Here is a 25,069-nt window from a genome sequence, read left to right as displayed (position 1 = left end):
GGTGTTTACTGTGGTCTCATCATTATCTGTATATATCTCCCCCTCCCTCCCTGAGCCCACACCAGCCCAGAGTAAATCAAAGGTCGCTAAACAGTGAATGAAGAACATATTCCTACTTACCTCACATTCCTGTTCTCTGGCTGAACAGGATTCACTGTCGCCTTCTGTGTCAGTCTCGGAATCGTCACCCAAGCTGATCACGCAAGCATAAGGACACGGTTCCTGCTGGGGTTCTGAAACATAATCATCGTTTCCAATTTCCAAACTGCTTGAACAGCCTTCAGTACTCAGAGTACTTATAAAAGGGCAGTTGACAGAACTCAGTGTTGTAAAAGTCCTCTGACCTGGTTCTGGGCTCTCACTGATTCTGATACCTAACCAGGGACACTCAGACCGCTTCTGGGAGTAGATCTGCTCTGAGCCATCTTTGGCCACAGCAGGTACCTGCATCTGGCAAGGAGAGTCGGTGCTGCAGATGTCACTCCAAAAGCCTTTTGCTAGGTGCTCTGCCACCTCTCGCTCCACACTACTCCGATCACTAGATGCAATGCTACCATCCTCCCTGGGGCCCGAGTCAGATTTCAAATGTACATCTTGACTTTCACCAAGTGTTTTCTCTTCTTGAACACCTGTACCTGACAAAGGTTTCTCTGTTTTCACTGCTGTGGTTTGCATGCCAGCAAAATTCAAGTCACTGTATTGGTCATATGTGTGTAAAAGAGACAGAGAATACAGCCCATGAGGATCTGCAGAAGAACTGTGGAGGAAAGGAGTCGTTTCTGTTTTTTCTGCTGGGCACTGAGGAGCAGGATCCTTTTTCTTGGTTTCTTCGTGTTCCATTGCTAACTTCCTCTCTTCACATTTTAAAATCACCTGCAAATCCGCAGAGTCCTGGACTCCCCCTAGATATTCATTTTCACATGTCTCATTTGGCTGAACAGAAGCAGCATGAATGTCTTTGACACTGGATTCCACAGTGCGGACTCTGTCCGTTCCAAACGCTTTCTGGAATTTTCTGTATTTGGGGCATAAAGATGGCAGAGCCAGAGCAGAACCCTTCTCCAAGCACATGGATTCATACGTCTGACTGGCACTGTCTTGCAGGGGAGGTGAAGTTTTTACATTTCCTTGATACCTCTGGAGTTTACACTGAGGAGTCTCAACATTTTTATTTTCCAGAAACTCCTCTACTTCATCAATTTCTAGATCCTTCTGGTCCAAAAGTGAACATTTAAGGTCTGTTTTCTGACACTGGGATGAAAAGCATTTTTTCCTTGGGCATTCTTGCTGGTCTGCAGTGGGGTCCAAAAACTTAAATTTGAGAAACTGAAAACAGGACTCCTCAATATTGTGTACACTTAAAAATTCCACACACTTGCACACTTCATCCACATTGTCTTTGCTTAAAATTAGCTTAGCAGTGTAGGCAAACTGAATTAAAGGTTCAAATCCTTTAACTGTCACCTGTTAATATACAAAATAAAAACAAACATCATTTGAAAGCTACCTAGTAGATAAAAACAAGAAGTAGAAGGGGAAGAGAGAGACATATAACTCATTTGTGAGAATTTTAAAACAGAAATTTTCATTTGGGAAAAAAAAAACAAAACAAAACAAAACAAAAAAAACACTCTTCTAGAAAATGTAGAACTAAGGGACTAAGGGAGGGTGAAAAGCAGGAAAAGCAAGCTTCCCACCCTCTACTCACTGGGACCATGACCTGCACTTACAGATTCCACTCTTAACGGCACATCTATTAGGATTTATTCACATGAGGAAAAGACATAAGACCACAATTCTCTCATGTCAGCAGAATTAAAACAAATCATCTATGAAATACAGCAAGACAGACACCATCTGCAGCTCACATGGGGAACTGCCATGTGTCTGTCACCAGCCCAGTTCCACAAAGTCAACCAATTCCAACCACTGTAAACTACAAAAGTGGATGTTTTCAGGATGAAAACACAATATATGTAAAGCACTTATGAAGAAGTCTTGACCCACAGCAATTAATGGTAACTACTCTCTTTATCTCGTGCCCCAAATTCCTACTATTAAAATTTTAAAAGATTCTGATATTAACAAGTGATTCAAGTGAAGTTCCAAAAATCACACATCAATACTGTTTCAACAGAGATTCATGGACTCTAGGTAACAGAGTCTTTAAGCAGACACTTGTACAATTACACTGAACCTGCAAGGTAAGGGGCACGGGGGCCCTACTTACACAGAGGAAGCTTTGTCCTGGGTTAAAAACAAAATTAATTTACAAACACTGAATTTCCACAATAGGGATCAAAATATTATTAAAATTTGTGACCTTTTTAAGAACATGCTCATCTCTGAATATTTAACTTTAAAAAGGCTAAAATAAAGAGACACTACCAAATCTTAGTGAGAATGCAGAGAAACTGGATCACTCACACATTGCTGGTGAGAATGTAAAATGGTACTGACGCTCTGAAAAACAATTTGGTAGTTTCTTATATACCTAAACATGCAACAGTCATATGACAAGTAGTTGCACTTCTGGTCTTTTATCATTAAGAAATGAAAACTTATGTTCTCAAAAAACCTGTACAAAAATGTTCAAAGCAACTGTATTTGTAATAGCCAAAAACTGGAATCAGCCTGATCTCCTTCAATAGCAGAAAAACTAAAAGAAAAAAAGTTTCATACTGTATGATTCCACTTATGTAACTTTTTTTAGATGACAAAACTTTAAAAGAGGAGGAGAGATTACTGGTTGTCAGGGACGAGGGATGGAAGCATGTTCAGAAGTGAGAGCAAGGGTAGGAAGGAAATGGGTGTGGTTCCAGAAAAGCAGCTCAGACGCTCAGGGTTGGGACTTATTGTCTTCACTGAGCTGGTGCATACACAAACATTCTCAGGGGAAAAATTGGATAGAATTTAATACACACATAGCGAAATTAGCGCAAGTGATCTGCAGCAATCTGAATACCATGAGAGAGTGTAACAATATCAATGCCCTAGTTGTACCATTATACTATAATTTCTCAAAATGTCACCACTGGGGACATCGAGGAAAAGTGTAAAAAGGAACTCCACATTCTTTCTTTCACCTCTGCCTGAATTTACAACTATCCCTCCCCAAAATTTTCTGTTAACATTTTTAAAATAAGTTAAAATAATTTGAAGTCTCTAGGAGAAAAATTTATAATGATATTTTCAATCTGTCACTATGATGAAACATTGGAAATGTTTGAAAACTCATAATTTACCTTTAAACTAGAATAACATACACATATGCATGAATATATCTTTTCTCACAAACCCATGAATTAAACTTTGCTCTACTTGGTAAGTCGCATTAAATAACTGGAAAATACAAACCCTAACATGTCTCCATTCTGATTTGTATTGTTCCCTCTTAAAAATCAACTTGTCTACAGTTGACTTCTGTCTTCTCAGTATTGCACCCTTCACTCAAACCTCTACCACTCTAGTGATCAATAACCTACCAGTTGACAAACTAGCCACAGCCCATGGACGTATGCACAGTCAGCAGTAAATTATGCTGCAGACTCAGTTTACAGTTTATCCCACACATTCAACAGGAAACTTGCCACCCAGATCTGTCATATGCAGGAAATTCTACGCACTTTCTCCATACTCCTTACCCAACCCAGTGGCAGTTACCAACTAAACAGCAGCCCATATGAGTAAGAGGCAGCGTAATCAGCACTTGCTGCCCCAGAGAAAGGTCTCTTGGAGCCAGGACACTGACAAAGACTCCAGTATCTCTGACCTAAGCTCCACCACAGGCCAGGGAAAACGTATGTAAAAACAGGGCTGCCCACCAGACAAAACACAGCCAATCCCCGGAAAGAGGAGAGAGCAGAGGAAGAACACTTCTGGAGTGCCTGCTCTCTGTGGCAGATGTTTTGGGAAAAGGGACGTTTTACAGAACCCTAAACCCATCATGGAAAAGGTCCATAAGGAGAGGAAGTCGCACAGCCTGGCACTTCTGAGCCACAACCTGTTCAATGTCAGTAACGTTGGAAGTGCCCTGAGTTAGTCACTTTGCCAAAATAACAGCAGGTCAATTTCTCCACTGCTCAATACATATTAACATCCAAAATGAAACATTTTATAATGTACGTGTAATAATAACGTCTATGAAAAAAGGCAAAGAAACCTGGGACTGCTCCTCAGCCACCTGACCAGGAGCTTACACTCTATCAGTAGTTTTACAAACCACAATGTATTTAGGAAAACTACATTAAAATCACTAGAAACACGGCCCCTCACCTCTTCTGGTAGAGTAATGTTAAGCTCTGCGTCAGCCTGGCCTACGATTCTGGCGTGGAAGTAACTGCTGCATGCCGCCAGCACTGACCGGTGGGCACGGAACCGCTGGCCCTCCACGAGGACAGTGACGTCGCACAGCACGTCCTTCTTCCGCTGGTCGTTGAGGCTGAGCAAGACGTTGGTGCTGTGCACCGAAGACTCGTAGGCAAACACCGGGTTCTCACGCAGAGACATCCTGCACAGCCAGTGGAGTCGGGTATGCAGAGGAGAGCATGCTTCTTACCGTCCTGCACCTGCAAGCACACGCCAGAGTTTACCTGAGTGGGATCCTGTTTAAAGCTTTCCAAGGAATGACCAAGGGTCTTGACAAGGAGAATACATATTCTTCTCTCAAACAAAAATGCAACAGAAGCCTCCAGAGGAACTAACTGGAAGGTTCACTGAATATACCTCCAATTAGGTTCTTGGTAATTTTTCTAATTTAAGGGAAAAGGTTCTTGGAGAAGGTGGCGGAGAACATTTTCAACCAAGGATTCCTTGGCTCCCCAAAAGTGAGGCAGTTCACACAGGGAAAACTTTTACTGTGGGCAATGAGATGGGGTTAGGAAATTTCGGGGTGGCATCCCAGCCCTGTTGCTTTAAGGCAGTTGGTGGGTGTGGCAGGGGGAGGGTCACACTTTAGGAACACTTAGGTAGAACAGGTACCGGTTGTTCCCATTCTCATGTCCCACCCCCTACTCCTGACAGAAGGCAGGAGAGCTTAGTGCTTTATATCAAGGGACACCTTGGTACACAACGTGGAAATGCCCCCAACACCAGAAGAAAATGGCTCAGGCTGCATCTTGGTAAACAGTCTTTATACAGCAAGTCTTACTTTATATTATAAAAGGCAACAAGCAAAACTACTTCATCACTAAGGAGATGCTGCATCACAGGTGGAAAATCAGTTTTCTCAAAATGTTAAAATATTAACAGGAAATTATCAAAAAAAATTTTTTTAAAAACAAATCCTGACACATAATAGCCTCCAAATAGTTTCTGATCACATACATGAAACTGGCAAAAAAAAAAAAAAAAAAAGGGTACTCCAACACACATATTTTTATCCACGTATTTCAGACATGTATGACTATTCTGACATCTATACTCTAAGACATACAAACGTGAAAGTAAGAGATCAAAAGGGATATCTAGTCTGTTCTGGTCCCCATGCCTGCGGCGAGCACCCCAGGTGCGTGGACCCCACCGAACAATCACACAGATGAAGGCCCACAAGCTTCCTGTGGTATCCTATCTGCACCACTCCTTTCTCGTCTAATGCTTTACTCACTGAAAACACAAGCCCCTCTAATGAGAAGTGAGTTAGGAAATGTGATTGTTTTCAGATTTGCTAGACCGAAAACAAAAATGAAAGGAGATCCAGGGACTGCTGAAGTTCAGACAGACCTGATCATGAGTGGATTCCATCTCAAAAACTGCTTGTTTTAGTTACAAATGCATGAAATACATCCATAAATTCTCTTCTACTTAGTGTTTATTTAAAGTCCTCAATACAGCTGAAATGTTAGGCTCCTGTAGTAGTACTCCATGAAAATAAAAGCTCTCCTTTTGTGATTAGAATTCTCCCAAGGTTAAGGACCACAGCCTATCATTTACTGATTCGGCAACAACACATGAAATCACTGGTAACGTCATAATTAAACAGAACCGACTTTTGGGTTCTGCCCTTGGTAAAAAAAAAAAGTTCCTTTTACTAATTGTTCTTCATATTTCAGTAATCAACACAAGAAATAGTGTCAGGAATAGTAAGAAATGATGTTTCCTCTCATGGGTGGTACAAGGACCACTGCCCTCCTCCTTCCCCTCTCCAGCCCAGTTGGACTCAGCTGACCACTACGCTACGGTCCCTGCACCCAAGTTCCCAGCTTTTTTATTCTCTTCTGCCATCTGGTTTGTAAATTTTAAAGGTATCCTAATCTTATGTTTATAGGTGTCACACACGGCACAGCAAGGGAAAACTTTAAAATCATACAGACCGAGGTCACTATAAATGAAGGGTGTTCAACCTCAGCACTGTTCACTTATTTTGCATGTCCCAGTCTCCTTTCCCCACAACAGCTTTCCAACTTGCCATCCTGTTCCTCCATCAGTCTCTTTCAGTACACCACTGGAACTGGAATCCAAACTCAGAATAAATACCTCTCCCACCACCTCCACCTAGCTCCTCCTCCTGTTGGGAGACAATCCGTGAATGTCTTCTCCTAACCCCTGACCACATTTGCTTCCCTGATATCTAACACCACACACCCTTTCCCAGACATACCCAACTTCTTCCTCTATACAGGCTGGCTTCTTCCCAGTTCCTTGTTTTTGTTTTCATAGAAATGTTTGTCTCTCCAGTTAGTCCTACCAACGACTACTAGCAGATATTTATTATGCTCTAATTCTGTACCAAGTCCTGAGCTAAATCACTAATGTTGATCTCGCTGACTCCTCGTAACTACCCCACATAACACTCTTTTACCACAATTTTACAGATGAAGAGGAGTATCTTGGTCAATATCAGGAGACCAGTAAGAAAGAGAAAGGGAATTGATACCAAGAATTTTTAACTACTTCACTCTTCTATTTTCCGATAGTATTTGCTAAATGCACAGTATGCAGACACCGCAGTGGTCCAAAGAGAAGAGTCCAAACCTTGAAAACCAGAACCTAAAGGTTCTCTGGATCCCAAGGTGACTCCAGCAAAAACAATTCCCATGCCTTCACTCTTGAGGAGCTGCTGGCAGCCCCTGTGCACCTGTGACCCCTAATTTCTCATCCTGCCACCAGCTTGTTCAACGGCTTACTTCAAATTCCAGCAGAATCATGCCTAGCTCCACACCCATGCTCAGATTCTGGTAACAGACCACCCCATGGGTTCACAGCCCACTTACAGATTGGCTGCCCTTGGGCAGGATGCCAACCCCAAGTCCTAGGCCCCCTCTAAGAAGGGGACATCTTCCTTTAAGTGAACCAAGTGCAGAACACACCATGACAGATGCTGCTCACACCAGAAACCTGGGGCTCACTCCTGACACCTCCCTCGGCCAGACTCGCAATCTAAATGCTCACCAAGTCCTGCTGCCTCTGCCTTTTGACACTGAGGTCCACTTCTCCCCCTCTAATCTAAGCCATGGTCACCTCCTGCTGGACAGTGCTGTTTAACTTCTGGCAATGGTCCATAAGCTCATGCGCATACAGTTATGTAAAACATAAGACGAAATTTCACATGTCTAAATTTTATCCTTGCCATACACAAAGTACTCTGTTATTTTCTCCTCTATGAAAAAAAAAAAAAAAAATCCCAGTATGATCTACTCAATTTGAAGACCTACTAATGGACAATCACCCCACACACTGAAACACAGGCCCAGTGGCTAATAGCTTAGGGCTTGGAATTTTATGAGGTCAAATCTCAATTCTGCCACTTACTAGCTAAACGTCCTTGGCTAAGTTGCTCAACCTTGCCGTGTCCTCGCTGGGATGTGGTGAAGCTTCCACGCGGTGATGAGGAAATGGTTCAGCACAATGCCTGGCCCACAGCACGCAAATACTAAGTACGAGCTGCCATTTATGATGATGATATTAACAAAAACTTCACATCCTCTGAATCGCTCCCATTCATTTTCTCCATATCATAGTGATTTTGCCCCTCCCACAAACCCCTATAACATCTTCCTAATTAATTAAAAGCACCTCAAATCCTTAATAAGTGCTTAAGACCTCTGAGGTCAGTATTTCATCTATTAACCTAGCCTCCCCTCAAGCTGTTGTCACCTTCTCTGTTCTCACTCTTCCTGCCCCACTGTCTCCAAGCTCCCACCCATCTCGGGGCCCTCACAAATGCTCTGTCTGCCTGTGAGGTGAACCTCACCTGACTGACTCCTGACCTTTTAAGTCTCAGCCTACATGTCAAAACCTTGTTTGATTTGGTCTCTGACAGAATCCAAGTATATAACAGAGTACCTGGTCCAATACCACTACTCGCTTCTGAATGAGTTACTTGGCATCTTTAATACAAATCCCAAACTCATATCGTCTAGATCACCTTCCAAACACAGTCCAGTAAGCTATTCCAATACAAATGGAAATGTCACTGAGCCAAGCACACAGAAAGTTCTTAGATGGCTTTTCCAGAACCACAAAAGGCGAAGAGAGCCTGGCTCATTCCTCGGGGAGCTACAAACATACTTGCAAGACAACTAGCCAAAGAGCAAAGGTTGCAACTATACACACAGCCAATACAAATGACCCGCCTGAGTGAAGACAGTACAGAAAGACGTTCTAAAAACTAAATCTTCCTAATTTTGAAAGATAAGTGGTGAGTAATCCATTTTTACACAATAATTTATGTACTACCACTTCTCGCACCTGAAAAGTAAAATATAACACTCCAAGTCTTTTCACATCTAAAATTCTACTGATTATTATTAATAACAAATTTAGAGTCCTAAAGTTACTCCTGAATTTTTGTATACTCTTGGAAATATATACCACTATTATTAAGTCAAAATGAAGTTGACTGACCTTAGCAAAATGCTGATTCACTGGCTAATGCTGACAAAGGGTGAAGAGGCAATTTAAAGCTTCCTGAACCTCAACTTGCAACAACTTCTGCTCTCCACTCACATGGCCAAGTTAAATTTTAATACAGTTATCATTTGGTGTTTCTGCTTTCAAAATGGTACAGAAATAAAAGAAGATGCTGAGACTTTATCATATCTTAATAATGTCACAGAAAATAAAATCCTATGGTAATCATGTGATCATGGATCCAGGTCAACAACACTTATACACCAGGAGTTTAGAAGATAACTTTGTAATGAGAATGAAGTTCCAGGATTATAAAGGAGCTAGGATTTTATTCACCTCAAGAATCAAAGGATCATGCTGCATTTCAATTCTCAACAGGGAAGGGAATGATAAAAAACCTAACACCAAGCAGAAGGATGCCTCTGGGTGGAAGAGGAGAGATCTGCACGAACCACCTACACAGGCATGGGGCTTCAGAGAGGTGTCTGTGTAAGTCTTCACACAGAAACACCTTTCTCATCCACTTAAATCTAACCAGAATATTCAATTAACGAGGAAAAATATTTCTATAATAGTTGTGCTATTCAAGTGTCTAGGTGTGTGTGTCTGGTCACAAGTGTGACCAGCTGACACTGAAAAAAAGCACACAAGGGCATTTGTTGGGCTTTTCTATACCAGCCATGCGCTGGATCTCTGCAGCCCAGTCGACTTCTCAAACCTGCCTTCCCTTGGCTGCTTCTGCCTCCTGTCACCTTCGTCATCTGTCAAATACTTCTGCCTCACTCAATTTCAGGGCCGTCTTGGATGGCTCAGAACTCAGGCATTTCCTCTGACCACGACATCTTTGCACAACATCTCTCCTGGCTCTCACCTAAGCTTCAAAATTCTCCAAGTCACTTTCAGTTACAATATGTCCACTATTCCCCATACTTGAGTGTTCTTCTGAAAAGAGGTGAATCTTACCTCCGGTTTTTCTAGGGGATGGCAAAAACCCATGTACACACTACGATTCCCACACAGGCAAAGTTGGGGCATTTTCCCATTTACTTTCCTAATATTAAAAATTGCACAGTTAGGTCATGGACCTTTTATTTACTAGATCTAACTCCATATCTAAATTTTGAAATGAAGGTTAAATTTAGGGGTAGGAATCTGTACTGTTAGAGAAGTCTGATGAAATCATTTTTACAACGTCAGGAAAAAAAAACAAACAGGTTTTTTACTTCCCAAATTAACAAATCCAACTTAAATAATTCTGGCTTATAAGTTTAGAGAAACTTGAAAGAGAATTCAGAAAAAAGAAGTGAAAAACAGAAAACCCAAGCTGCAAAAACAAAACAAGACTAAAGGATCCAATGTACCTTCTTACTACAAAGAACTTAGGAAATAATGAAGTCTTGTATTTGCTTACACACTTGGCAACCACTTAATTTTTTAAAGGACAGGTATATCTCTATGTATGAAAACAAGAACTAGCAATCAGAACCGGTCCACATCAATGAAGCATATTTACTGAACTAGGTATTTTCTATCATGCATTTGCAGCCACTCTTGTTATCAACTTTGAGGTATAATTTATATAGAATTCAATAAGTTTTGACAATTGTACATGCACACAAACCACTACCATCACTATTAAAATACAGAGATTTCCAACCCTCCTCAAAATTCCATATGTCCCTTTAAGATCTCTCCTTCCCTATGTCCCTGACTCCAGGTAACCACTACAGACCAATGTGTGTTTCTTATTTTTATATAAATGGAATCACATTATATACTCTTGTTTGGGATGTCTTTCACTCAACTGAGTGATTTCAATATTCATTCATGTTGTTTGTATCAGATGTCTGTTCCTTTTTATTGCTGAATAATACTCCATTATATCGTATGCTACAATCTGTTCACTTAACAGCTAAAGAACTGCTGTAATAAAATTGGACAACTGCCCTGTTCTCAGTATGGGTTTATTTCAATAAAGCTTCAATGAACATCTAGTATGGAAACACACTTCATTTTCCTTGGGTAAATAAATACCTAGGAGTAGAAGAGCTGAGTCATATATGGTAGGTGTATATTTAACTTCGGAGAAATTGCTGACTAGTTTTCCAAAGTGATTATGTCACTTTACATTGCTACCAGCCATGCATGACAATTCTAGTTGCTCTACATTCTCATTAACCCTAAGCAATGTCATCTTTTTAATCTTAGCTTTCCTAATAAATGTACAGTGGTATTTCACTGAGGTTCTGATTTGCACTTTCTGATGACTCATGGTATTGAGCACCTTTATATGGGCTTATTGGATATTTTTATATCTTCTTTTGGGAAATGTCTACTTAATTCTTCTAGGCTTTTTAATTCTCGAGTTAGAAAAACTAGTAGAATTTTGATTAAGGTTGCAACTGCAACTATGTATCTGGGCAGATTCAACAGTTAAACTGAGTCCTCTGGTATATGAATATAGTATCTCTCTCCATTTACTTAGGTCTTCATTTCTCTCAGCATTATTATGATATTTTAGCAAATATTCATGCATCTTATATTAAATTTATTCCTGGATATTTAATGGAGATTTTGGTAGCAATGTAAATAGATTTGCATTTATAAACTTCACTTTATAGGTTTTGCTGCTACTATATAAACAAAAACATTAATTTTAAAATATTAACACGTACTCTGCGATCTTAATTCACTCAGTTCTGACAGCTGCATTGTAGACTCCTTAGAACTGTCTACTTACATAATAATCATGTCATCAGCAAATAGAGAGTTTTACTTCTTTCCCATCTATATGCCTCATTTTGTTTTCTTATTGCAATGACTGCATACTGAGAGTGGTAAGAGTAGATATCCTTGCCTTATGTTCTTAAGGCAAGTGTTTGAAATTTCACCATTAATGTGATGTGACTATTGGTTTTCTAAGATGAACAACTAATGGGTAGAGAGGGAAGTTCAACATTTACTATCCCAGCTAACTTAAGGCTCCCACAAGAAGTTCAGAAGAGAGAAAAAAAAAAAAAATCAAAGAATGAAATTTCCAAAAATACCCCCAAAGAGTGAGTTCCAAAACACTCAGCCTTCTCCAAGGTATGCCTATTATCAGGTGGTCCTCGGACTCACACCTCAGATACCACAGGACCCCATAATCAGGGGCTGAACACGAGAAGGCTGGAGGGCTGATATCAGGGAGCACAGGCAAGGCCTTAAAGATTGTCAGAACCTTGCCAAGTAACAGCTAGTTGCTCTGGGGACCACTGGAGGTGGACAGCATGAAAGAGCGCTTCATCACTTTGTGACACGCCTGCCAGCTAAACAAGTTACTTTCCATCTGTATCTGTGACAATTTTTGTTTTCTTTTCTCCTGGCAAACCAGGAACAAGAATAGTAATTTTTTCTTGGGAGGATCCAATGAAATGCTATGACATTCTTAGTAGAGTACCTGATGTACAACAGGTGGTCAATAATAATTCGCCATTATTTGAATCTGATGTGCAACAGGGTGACACTGAAATTGGAGGCAGCAGTATATAAACACAGTGCTCAGCTCCACACCCAACACTGACACAGGTATAAGGACAAACACTGTTAATCGGTTTTCACAGAAAAATAATGGAAAGCTTACGTATGGTTATAGGACAAATTGTAAATATTATCAACCCTGACAAAATAAAACTGACAAGGTAGAATATGGAACTAGAGAAAGGAATAGTAGTATGCATTACTTATGATGTGCAGAGACAAAAGACAATGTCTTCTATTAATAACATCAAAACAAAACAAAATGACATTTAGAGTTGGAGATGTGACCAAGAATAAAAAGAAAAGTAATAATACATGATCATAAATACAGATAGGAGTAAATAAAATCACCGTCCATAGTAACAGGCAATCAACAGATGAAGTCCTAGGTTGATCAACAAACCAAGACATAAACATCTGAGAAAAACACAGGTAACCACCAAGAAATTTAAATAGCAGAAATGAGCAAACACTGCATATATGAGAACAAGGGGTGGGGCAGGTGCAGCAGATGAGGCTGCTCACTGTATTTAAAAAAAAAAAAAAAAAAAAAACAAGAACATACTATATTGAGTAAAAACACACATTTAAAATGCGTTCAAATACTAAACAAAACAGTAGTAAGATTTGGTTAGATCTAAATGTTTGCTAACTTGGTTATGAGTCCTAACTCAATTTTTTAATGATTCTTCATATAAAAAAAGACATCTGAAAGAGAAAAATCAACCTTGAACAAAAACATTAGATTTTTTACAAAAGCAGGAAATGGGGAGGTTACAAAGCATACATTAAGACTTCTCCTCTTTGGGGAATAACTGTTATACACACACTGCTTAATATTTAATATTGACAGATACCAATTCAAATAGGTGCTTTAAAAAACAATATATAAAGATATCTCCCAGAGAAATGATCTGAAATGCCAAATGCTACAGCACTGCTGTCTGCCTTACAGCACCTGATGAAATCTACTGAAGTCCCATCAAGAAAGCCACACACATAATAAAATTTTGCATTTTATTAGTAGAACAGAAAAATTAAATCAAGGCCTGATTTTTCAAGAAAACCAATAAAACTGACAAATTTCAACAAAGTCTCATCAAGAAAAAAAAAGAGTGAAAACTCAACAATCCCACCATCAAACAGAACAAACTCTAATGATTCCTTTCTTAAAATTAACACCCCCCCCCCAACACCCATCTGCCTAGGATTCTCTGCTTCTCTTTACAGAATCCCCCAAAGGAGCAATTTACATCTACTGTCCCTACTTTCCTTTCTTCTCAATTTCCTGTGAGTCCATTAAACTGAGACCTTCCCTCCACTCCACAGAACCCACTTCATGAAGCTCCATGGCCTCTGCATCACCTAATAGCAAATTCTCACAGAGTATGTCAGCGGTACGCAACACTTTGATCATTTCCTCCCTGAAACCTTTTCTTCACTTGGCTTCCCGATAATGGCAAAGTTCTGATTTCCCACCTACCTCACTGGCAGCTGCTATCAACTTTTTGGGGGGGATTTTCCCTTGCAAGCCTCTAGAAGCTACAGAAAACTGTGCTTAGTCCTCAGTCCTCCTCTAGGTCTGCACTCCATGGGTGAACTCATGCAGACCCATAGGTGTGACATGATCAGGATGATCATGCTGGACATTCCTGTCTATGTGTGGTTTAATCCTGACTTCTCTCTTCAACTTCATAACTATTTACCCAAATGTATACTAAAGTTATTATAGGTATGTCTAAATGCCATCTCAAATTCAACATGCCCAGGAATATGAGCTGCCACCCCAACACATTCGCCTTGTTAGGATATCAAAATATTGGTCAATGGTTACATTAGATAATCTTTCTTTCTGTTTGTTTCTACACTCAAATTCTCAACCATAATTTCATGTTACTTTACAAATGTTAAAATAAACAATAACTACAAACACAAATTATGTGCCTTGGTTAAAAATGCAGTACACATTTATTAAAACAGTTTCTTGAAGTCTCCCAAAGAATGCCAATTATTTTTCCGCCTTTATAATGGATACTTCCTCCAGTCACCAAAAAACACTGGTTTGAAACCAAGTGTAAAACTGAAGCGACTCTAAAACCCAGCAGCCTCAACTGATATCATCACAGTAATCACCAAAGAACGAATTAAACTCTATAGGAACCTAAAATACAAATCTGGCTTGACTTGAAAAAAAAAAAAAAAAAAAAAAATACTGTTCCAGGAAGACTGGGGAAAGGACTCCTGAAGTCAGGTGCAGCCCTGTGAGGAGGACACATTTGCATCTGTGAAACGAGGAGGTAGGTGGCTTAAGTAGGCAGTTCCTGCCCTCTTTACCTCACAAAGCCCTTGGAAAGTAGGAACTAAACAAACACACAGAATTATGAAAGGAAAAGAGAAACATCAAGTTTTAGGTTACCACCACCAGTACTGGAATAAAATCAGAGGTCTACTGCTATCACCAAGTGCCGGGGCTTCTATCAGCTACCCAACTTTATGGCCTCAGGTTCTCCAGCAGAAAAACACCCCCAACCCTCTATGGACTGATTGATGAGTACACTTAACAGTACAGTGCTTGGCACAATACCACTAGTACTCCATCATTATTCTTGCTATTATTATGCACATGACGGAGAAAACTGTACATATTCTACAAACCCAAGAATTATCCAAAATGCAAGAAAATTCAAAATGAGGTTTCTTGACCCTTTAATAATAAAAAATTCAGAACACCTTATTAGGTGTTCAACAAGGTAAAAAGAAAACATTAAAATTATAAAAGCTTGCCTAAGATAATCACTAATTTCACAGAGCTAAAAAATTTCTAATTAAGAGCACATTCATCTAGGATGGCCTGCTTCTGTTACAGATAAGGAACAGATAAGGAAAAGAGGCCCTGAGAGGGTAACTTAAAAGGATGAAAAGATCCAAATGTTACACTTCAATTCCTGGTACACGACTCCAGCAGCCTGTGGGGGAGGGGTAGGTAAAAGTGAGGAGGGACAGAAGAACACGGAGTAGGGAAATGCCTTAAATTGGCTTTTATAGAAAAGCAACTTTTCCAATATTAATCAATATTTAGCAAATTAAGTTCTAATTAACACTTGTTGGATTACATAGCCAACCTCCTATCATTTAAGGAACTCTGAACTATGCTGAACTTCATTCAAAGTCTGTAACTATACTACACCTGGAAAACTCAAGAAGGAAAGAAGTTAGGAGTTATTTACCAAAAGTTGTTCTCAATATGTAGTATTAAGTGTCTGTGTTCTACGATCAAAACTGAATTAAAGAATCTTCATGTGTCATTTCATTTACAATCTGTAAGAATTATAACTATAATACAAAATACTTACTTCCAACTGCCTAGAGGAGGTGAGAGCCCTAGTTCAAGGTCAGAATGACCTCCGCAGGTCTAAGAGTGCACACACAATACAAAACACTCATTTCATATACACCAACTCATAATGAATTTGACTCCAAAAACAGGGAAGATTAAGAATAAAAAGAATTTTAAGCAACAATTTTAATTAAACAGAGCAACAGTTAGAGCAGAGCAGTGAGTGAGTCACATGAATCACAAATATGGAACTCTGAGTTTCAAGTCCCTAGCACAGAAGTGTTACAAGAACACCACATAAACTTGGGGAGACATTATTTTTGAGTATCTGAAAAGAATGCAGAGTGAGTTCAGCAGAGGACAATTTTCCTTCCAGGAGGGGAATACAGTGAGGGAGAGAGACCTATTTGTATCTTTGACTCAAGGATTTGGGTTCTGAAGAGCCCTGGCCCATTTGGCCAAAGAAGCTTTTGGCTGAGCAAGGTTACCTCAGTGAGAGCTGCAGATGTCACAGGTGTGACCCCTCCCTGATTAAGAGGCAGCAGTCCTCTGGGCACAGACACAATCTGCAGCTACGAGGTTTCATCATCAGCCTGCTTTCCCTCGGAGTATTAGGGAACAGCAGAGAACTTTAGAACTATTTAGAGTACGAAAAGAAATATATTCCTTCAATGTACATGTCACTGGTAAAGAGACATCTCCGAGGGAAAGAAGAAAAAGAATAAAAAGTAAAAACAAAAAATAGTGTCTCTCCTCCCAGGAAACTTTAGTTTTATTTACTTGAGACGTGTGACTGTGGCAGACATCTTGCAATTCTAAGAGGAACTAGCCAAGGACAAAACAAGCACACTGCCTTCATCTTCAAACTTTTTACACTGAGGGGTTGGGGGAATTAACCCAAAGGCACTTTACCACTGAGCTACATTCCCAATCCTTTTTAATTTTCAGAGAGTCTCGCTAAGTTGTTGAGGCTGCCTTGAATTTGAGATCCTCCTGCCTCAGCCTCCCGAGTGACTGGGATTACAGGCATGTGCCACTGTGCTTGGCTACTGACTGAATTTTTTTTTACTTTTTTTTTTTTTTTTTTTTTTTTTTTTTTTTTTGAGGAGGGGACTGTGGATTGAACCCAGAAGTGCTTAACCAGTGAACCACATCGCCAGCCCTTATTTACATTTTATTTAGAGACAGCGTCTCACTGAGTTGCTTAAGGCTTCGCTAAGTTGCTGAGTGAGGCTAGCTTTGAACTCAAAATCCTCCTGCTTCAGCCTCCCAAGCCGCTGGGATCACAGGCATGTGCCACTGTGTCCGGCTGACTGAATTTTTAATCACACACACACATGTGCATGCACATGCACACCTTTCCTGACCCAACCTCCCCCTACTAAGATCTGTTTTTCTGTACTCTTCTTCACATCTAAACTTCTCAAGAGTTATCAAGGCAAGCCATTTTCTCCACTGAACTATGCATTCATCTTTATATTCCTAAGGCTTTCCCAAAACTTAGGCTTCTCGAAGTCTATGGTTCCACAGTGCATTTTACATGTTGCTTTACAGCAAATAACACAAGCTGAAACACTGACTTGCTTGTCCATTACACTCACTCAGGAAAGTTCTGTGCTGCTAATATCTTGAAAAGTTTCTATAATAAACCTAATACCCAATAAGCAGGAATGTCATAAAAGTTGAAATGAATTAATAACCCACTCTACTATCTACACAGGTCAAAAGTTGACTGCGAGTTTGTGTGAGTCTGTAGAGCAGAGCAGCAAACACAGAAAGGCAGGAGAACAAAGTTCTGTGAAACTTGAAGAGAGCCATTCCTCACTCCTCAGGCATTAGAGAGCTGGGGTCTGGAACACACCAACTGGGCAATGGCGAGAGGCGTGCCCGAGGCAAAACACATTTTGTAAAAGTCCAAAGAAGTACACTGAGAGCTTGATCTGCGCTTGCAACAGTTCTGTGCCACAGAGAGACAATAAGTAGGGAAAGGTGTCAGAAGCCACGCACTCAACTTCAACTGGCATTTCCTCTGATCTCTCTAAAGGACAGCTGGAACTCGAGGCGTGTCAGCAAAGGACCCCAAGTGAGCAAAATGCTTTTCTACTTCAAACGTCTTCTGCTAATGTGAAAAAAAAATTATTAAAAGAGCCATTCAGTTTTTTTCCTTACTTCTTCTCATTTTAACTCCTACCTAGGAGAAAACACTGAGCCATGCCAGGAACACTCCTCAGAAAAACACAGTAAATAAAAAAACATCAGCTACTTTAGAAATGAAGAAGACTGGGTCAAAATTTGTTAACAGCTTTACATTTTTAAAATAATATCTGCATATAAAATATATGCTAATAAAATTACTGATCTTACCAAAAACCACTGGCTCTGAAATTACAACCTAATAAACTGATCAAAATGTTAATAAATCATTTATAGCTACATATTTCAGAACCAACTCTTGAGATGCGTAATTACACTGTTGACTTCCAAAGATGCTGGTACTCTGGAGAGGAGAAATAAAGCATTAAGTATACAAAGATATCAGTAAGCAATGAGTATGGGTGGGTCTCCCTCTTTCTCCAACAGAATCCTGTAGACTTCACCTCCTCAAGCCAAATGCACCTCCCCACAGATTCCTAGGGACAGATAAGTCAATAAAAATAAGAGATTAATGAAAAAAAGGTAATGGGGAGAGGCAATTCCTTTAATCTACTATTTAAACTCTAGTCTAGGAGGTAAGCTAGCCCCATCGCATGAAGCACTTCTTAGTGTACCTCCAGTTTAAGGAGGGATGAGGAAGAGGAGTGCCGCTGTCCACTACTATGACTGATCCCATCTAATAAAGCTGACAAGGGTAAAAACCACTTCAACAAATAAACCCTGGGAATAATCACTACAAACATCCTTTTGAACAAGTTTCCTAAGGCATTAAGAAAAAAGATTAAATTTATTTTTAAAAGAATGTGATTTGCACACAGGTTCAGCAGTATGATGGTAACATTTTCTCAACTGTACCAATGCTGAGAAAGGAATCTGCAGCCAGCCAGCTCCATGGTATGCCCGCTATGCTCATGCAGCAGTCATTAGCATCCAGGATCCTGGCAACCACTGTTTCTTTGTTCCCTGTGTTTGTATTAGCATGATTTTTATTACCCTATTAATATTTTCCAAACTCACTCTGATTCTAAACTAAGGATCTGTTCTGGAGGAGTAATGACATTAAAAGAAAAGAATTAATGTATATGATGGTTAACAACTCATGAGCTTTGCTCATTCATTCTAAGTCAATTACAGGTAAAAGCAAATCACAAGGTAACTATTCTTTTTATCTCAGGAGATGAACCAGCTGCTTCCTTAGTCATCTCACAAATGATGAAAACAAAACAGAAATCTAAAGAGTTTCAACTCAGTACACACTTAAGAAATATGACACAATGTTCTCTCCTTTGATCTGCTAAAAACTCCTAAGTTCCAAAATTCACAGAACTAGTATTAATCCAATTAGACCATCCAGTGCAGCGACCAACTGATAGCTCAGCAAACCAACACAGGAAGGCACATTCAGTGTGGCGCAGGAGAGAAAATAGATCCTCACCAGCAGGAAACTTACACTCTATTGAAACAATAGTTTTACACTCTATTGAAATAAAAAGTTTGACACAACCTTTCTGAATTATTAACAGGTGTAACAAGCTCCATGACAAACATATCCACCATATTCAACTGTATTCATATCATGGATAATTTCTCCACATTAACATGGGGATATCATCTTTTAAAAAAAGTACTCAAAAAAAAAAAAAAAGGTACTCAGAAGTAGTAACTGGCAGATAAATGTACATTCTAAATATTCCAAATAAACTGGACAGAGCTCAGGAATAAGAACTGAGGAATGAGTTCAGCTCTAGAATTAATAAGCAGGGAGGGAGAGACCAGGTGACTTATACCTGACAGGCCAGGATGTCCTCGACTATAATGTGGAGGAAAAAACACAGCAGAGTGTGGCAAGTGTTTTTATGTCTTCAAAAGTCAATTTCAATTAACTGGTACTGACAGCAATCTGCTCTAGAGCACTCTGCTGAGACTGTTAGATTTCCTTTAAGTAAAAAGCTGTGTGTTGGGTTACCTGCTCTCAGAAACTGGATGTGTGTGAGAAAAGTAGTGCTATGAACTCATCCTCAGAGTTCACTGAACTGTTTTTCCAGTGACCTCCTGCACGCCTCAGATACACTTGTGTTCAGGGGCTGCTTATTCAGCTCTCAGAAGCTACAAGATGTGGCTATGGAACCAAGCACTTCCCTGACTCTGGACAATAGAAAGTAACACCTAACATTCGTTGATGTTTAATATAAACTAGCACTGTTGCAACCACTTAATCCATATTACAACATTTAATCCTCACAACAATCTAGATTGTACTGTCAACTCTATCAAGGAGACAAGGCACTAGTCACCAGGTGGAACTGGCTTCAAAGGGGATGACACAGCCAGAACTCAACCTTCAGCTGTCTGTGGCTCTGTGGCTCCCCCTCTCCTACTTTCAACAACTTGTATTGTTTCTCTGTCACCTGTACATTGACCCAAGTACAACTTCAGTTCTACTAATGCTATGCACTGAGTAAGCCAGACTGCCAGGCTTCACGGTGATGTAAGTTAATATTTTATCTGTAGTCCTGAAATGTTTACTCTCTCCAAGGGGCCTGGATTTTGGAAAGTAGCCCTCATATTACCCATACCCTGGACATCAGTAGATTACTTTACTTGGCTTATTTTTTAAAAAAATCAAAATAATCTCATAAATCATCCACTCCACAACATTTTCTAGAACCCTCAGGCAACGTGGGTTTTAGGGTTTAAATAATTTTCCCATTAAGAGCATCAGTCAGAAAATTGAAGGGAGGAGGTAATTCCTAAAACATAAGTCTTTGAAGAGATTAGCACAGTGAAGAGAATCCCTAGTAATCTTAAAGGGGTTTGCACTGTTTCTCTGGACATCACATCTCACAGTACAGGGGTATAGAAGGTAAACAGCATATGAGCTTTAACTGAAAGGTAAATAATCACTACCAGCACTCCTAGAAGGTTAACTTTTCTAAATAAATGCCATTTCCCAAAGATTACCTGAAAACTAGCCAGCAATCCTCATCAAGGAGGTGTGAGCTTAGTCAAAAAAAAAAAAAAAAAACCTATGAGCTTGACCAAACAAAAACAAAAACAACCAAAAAAAAACAGGCTTTCAAGGACAATAGAACAAAGCAATTTTTAAAATATTATATACATATTATACTCCAATGTATAAATTATCTTCAAGTGTTCCCATTGTAACTTCTTCTTACATATCACTACACTTCAGATTACAAACATTAAGCAAACCAACCACTATTCTGAACTAAATTCAAAAGAATGGTAACAAATGGAATTATATTTTTTTTAAATCTCTATACCTAATTTCGGTATAATAAGAAATTTAAATGCAAGCTTCTAATCTTTAAAGTACAATATAAAAAGAATAGAACTAAACATGTAATATAATTAAATAGACCATTAAGAAAAATTTTAAATACTATAGCTCTTAAGAAGACATTAAAAGTTAAAAAAAAAAAAAATTCCAGGTATTAAAAGAATTAAACTCTTATATTCCCCAACAGAAAAAGGATGTGGGACACAAACTTCCTTTTACAATATGCATGCACTACTGTTACTCTATCTTTCAGCTTAATGTCTTTCTTATTTATGTAAGTCTTAAAAAGTAAAGTTTTAACATTTTCTTCTCAGATGAATCATCTGGTACCCCACCTCAGAAACCCTAATACCTAAAAAAAGTCATGATTGCTAATCTCTGGTTTCAAACTTACAGCAATGAAAGGATCAATTTTCCTATTACAAAATATTTTAAATGAACTACCACCAAAAAGGATTAATCACTCCTCTAGTCAAAGATAAGGGCCATATTGCTCCCCACTACCACAAACTTTTTATTCCTAAACTCTGCATTGAGGGCTCCTATGTGTACACCCCTCCCCCTCATTTTTTAAGCAAAATGCAATGACACAAGATACAGACACAGGTATCAAAAGAATGAAACAGATACATTTGTTGCTTTTTAACAGACAGCTCTTTCTAGATTTGTACCATAAGACCTGCCAATCCACCCATATTCTTCTCACCTATTCTCTGATGGTATCAAACTACTCCTGTATGCATGAAAATCCAAGGGCCATGAAAAATGAAATGGAATACCCTTCTAAGATACTATAAATAAATTTTTATAAGGAACAAATTAAGTTCACTTTCTGAAACACATAGAACACTCAACAACAAAACCACAAAAAGGAAACAATTAAGTACAGTACAAATGGTAATTTTTTTGTTACAACACGGTTGATTGGGTTACTCCTAGCTGCAAATTTTACTGCCCCACATTCTCCCACAGTAGGTCACAAGGCTACACCTCAATGCTACTCAGCCACTTCCTAAGAGGGCTCAACACTTCACCCACTGATTACCTGTATCAAAACAGACAACTGTGGCCCAGTCCCCTTCGGCCTTCTGAAGCAAGCCCTCTAGTGTGCTCCCTGGCCTTTTATAGTGGAGGCATGTGATGCGAGTATCGCACCAGCTGTTCCTAATTACCTCTCAGGCTGGGGCGAATGACTCAGCAACCCAACTTTTTTAAAGAGTCACCCTACCTTGTTAACCAATCAATATACTGAACAATGGTAAACCACTTGACAGATTCATAAGTTAAACACTAATACATGAGTTGTCACTACACCAAGTCTACTCTACTCCAAACCGACTCACCAGGGGCCTCTTTCTTTCCTACACTTCTTTATGATGTCCAAAGACAGAAATGGCAAGTGCCTTCAAGCCCAGCCCAGCCCTTGCACCACTACCCCAACACCAGGAAGAAGCAGGCCCACACCTCTTCCCATTTCTCGGCTTGACCATGTGAAGCGCTCAAGTGCTCTGCCCGTGTCTGGGATTTCCACCCTTTATCTTTCCGAAATGCCTTAAATGCAAACTCTCTGAGATGCGAGAAGTGTCCAAAGACATAAACAAAGGCCCAGTAGTGGCCCCTTCCAGGTAACAGTTCCGACACTGAAACAATTCTCTAGAAAGATCAGCACCCTACAAAACAGCCTTTGTTCTTCCAAGCATGACGCTGGAGCTTGTTTTTCCCACACACGTTCTTTCACAATTACTACGACGCTCTACCTTGAATCAGCCCAAGTGGAACGCAGAAGGCTCCCTGCATAAAAGCGTTCCGCAACATTCTACTCAATGGCACGGAACTGCCGCTAAGAATGAAAAAGCAATGGCACTCGCGCTACGCTACGCGAGCACAAAGCTGGTGTCTCCAGAATTTACACCCACTCTCACCATATTGTGAGAGTCTTTAATTTACAACGTGTGGGCAAAACTCCAACAAAGGGAGCTCGGGGATCTCGGGGAGCTCGGGTCCCCCAAATCAATTTTGGCTAAACCCAGCTCTGCCAGGCGCTGTTTGGGCTCGGGCCACCAACTCGGCCTTCCTTACGTGGTTGCACGCGCGACACACACGCAGGCTACGGGAGCAGCAGTTCGCTGGACGCCGCGGCCGGGGCGAGGACAATACCCGGCCGGGGCCGCGAGGGCGGCGCGGATGTGTCGCCGGCGGGCGGGGCGCGGGTCGCACCGGGGACGGCACTCGGCGGCCCCGCGCCCCGCCCCGCCGGCCCGGGTAAAGTCCGCGCGGCAGGCAAACAGCAGCGCTGGCCGCGCCGCAGCCCGGACGCCTCCGGCCGCCCCTTCCGCGGACGCGGCCGCTCCAGGGGTCCGCGGGCCCGGCTGCGCACCACCCCCGCCCACCAAGCACCTCCCGCGGACCCCCGGCCGCCTCCATGACCTGCCCCCGGGCCACTCCTCGGCCGGCGGCCCTGTCCCCGCGCGCTGACCCACCCGGGGGAGGACCGGCAGGCGAGGCGGCCCAGCCACTCACCAGAGCCGAAGCGCGGCGCGGCCCGACTGACGGCGGCGAGCGCGCGGCGGGCGGCGCGGGCAGCGGTCAGGTGACTCACTCCCTCGGCGCGGCCGCCGGCCCTTCCCTCCCCTGCGCACCCTCCGCTCCGCCGCCGCGGCCGCCAGCGCCCCGCGGCGCCGACGCCCCGCCCACCCAGGGCCCGCCTCGGAGGCCACGCCCCGCACCCGCGAGGCGGGGGCCGCGGCCGGGCCGCGCGCGTCCTGGGGAGCCGGTGCTCGGTGGAACTGGCAAGCCACTCAAAGACCACCTCCTCTCACTCTGCTGAGTGCTGACGCCGCTGGTATTGACAGTCCGCCGGAATAGGGCCAAGCCAGCCCGCCGCGAGTCCAGGGTGTCCACCGACGGCTGGAGGCAGAAGGGGCGCCGGACCCAGCCCCTCGCCAGAGTCCCACCGGGGTTGCTTCTAATGACTCCTCCACCGAGCCTCGGGGCTGCTTTCCCCTGGGGTAGTCAGGAACCCAGGCTCCAAAGTTGTTTGAGCGTGCCTAAAAGAAAAGAGGCATCAAGTGCATTTGTTGGCAGCTAGACAGGAAATTTTAAGGACAAGCTTTTCAGGGTGGAGGCTCTTGCCACTTTAAATGACTGCTAACATCCCTTCAAGTTGTTTGTTTCAGATAAGACCCTCAAAGAAAAACACCAGGAGTGTGAACTTTGCACAATATAATCTCATTATTATGTCTGTGTTTTCCTTTGCTTCTATGTCCAGAAGACACCGCATTGGGAGTTACACACAGGGCTCTCCATACTTGCATAAGTAATCTTTCTTCACCCTTCTCTCCTGGTTGTGCTTATGGACTTTGCACTTACCAAGCGCCGGGCCCATTGTGTTGGGTGACACATCAGAATTTTGTGGAAAGCATCTTCTGGCAGCCCTACTTTTGCTGACAATGAAAACAAAGGCATCCTGTAACAGGTATTCCCTTAATGCTGTGGCTGCCAGGAAACTTGGAACCAGGTTCAATGTCCAGTGGTGTCACCTGGCTCATCTCAAACCCTGGTTACACTTTCATCCTCTGGTGCTTTTTCTGATGTTTATGCAATTTGTCAGTTTTTAAATTATGTTCCCAAGTCATTTAACATCTCTGGAGTTCAAAGCCTTGTCTGTCTTTGAAGTGAGGTGCACATGTGGCAATCTTATCCACCTTGAAAGGGCTGACTATGCTAGCCAACCTTCTGGAAAAAGTGGCACCGCCCTTGAGGCCTGTAGCCACAGAAGGATTGTATGAAGGGATTTTGTTGTTGATAATTGAGTTCAAGTGGAGAGAGAGATGGAGAAAAATTGGTGGCAACCCCAGAGATTATGTACTCCCTGTACACAAGAAGACAGCCCTGGAGCTCTCTGGGCA

The 25,069-nt window shown here is 41.4% G+C and overlaps 1 protein-coding gene across 3 annotated transcripts in view; it reads right to left on the bottom strand.

The window, feature by feature from the left end:
* Positions 1–23,814, bottom strand: part of Bach1 (BTB domain and CNC homolog 1) — a 41,827-nt gene extending 18,013 nt beyond the window's left edge. For 2 of the 3 annotated variants that reach the window (XM_047564386.1, XM_047564388.1), the window contains exons 1-3: positions 23,682–23,814; positions 4,276–4,568; positions 121–1,464 (exon numbers count right to left, since the gene is read on the bottom strand). In XM_047564386.1, coding sequence (XP_047420342.1) covers positions 121–1,464; positions 4,276–4,509 — 1,578 coding nt within the window. In that variant the 5' untranslated portion in view covers positions 4,510–4,568; positions 23,682–23,814. Of the gene's footprint in view, positions 1–120; positions 1,465–4,275; positions 4,569–7,749; positions 7,850–23,681 lie in introns of those variants that run through there. The other variant, XM_047564387.1, reaches the window with a different exon arrangement.
* Positions 23,815–25,069: the final 1,255 nt, after the last annotated feature.

Source organism: Sciurus carolinensis, chromosome 9 (assembly GCF_902686445.1).
Source record: "Sciurus carolinensis chromosome 9, mSciCar1.2, whole genome shotgun sequence".
In the NCBI taxonomy this organism is placed as follows: Eukaryota; Metazoa; Chordata; class Mammalia; order Rodentia; family Sciuridae; genus Sciurus; species Sciurus carolinensis.
This window is presented reverse-complemented; position numbering and strand designations above follow the sequence as displayed.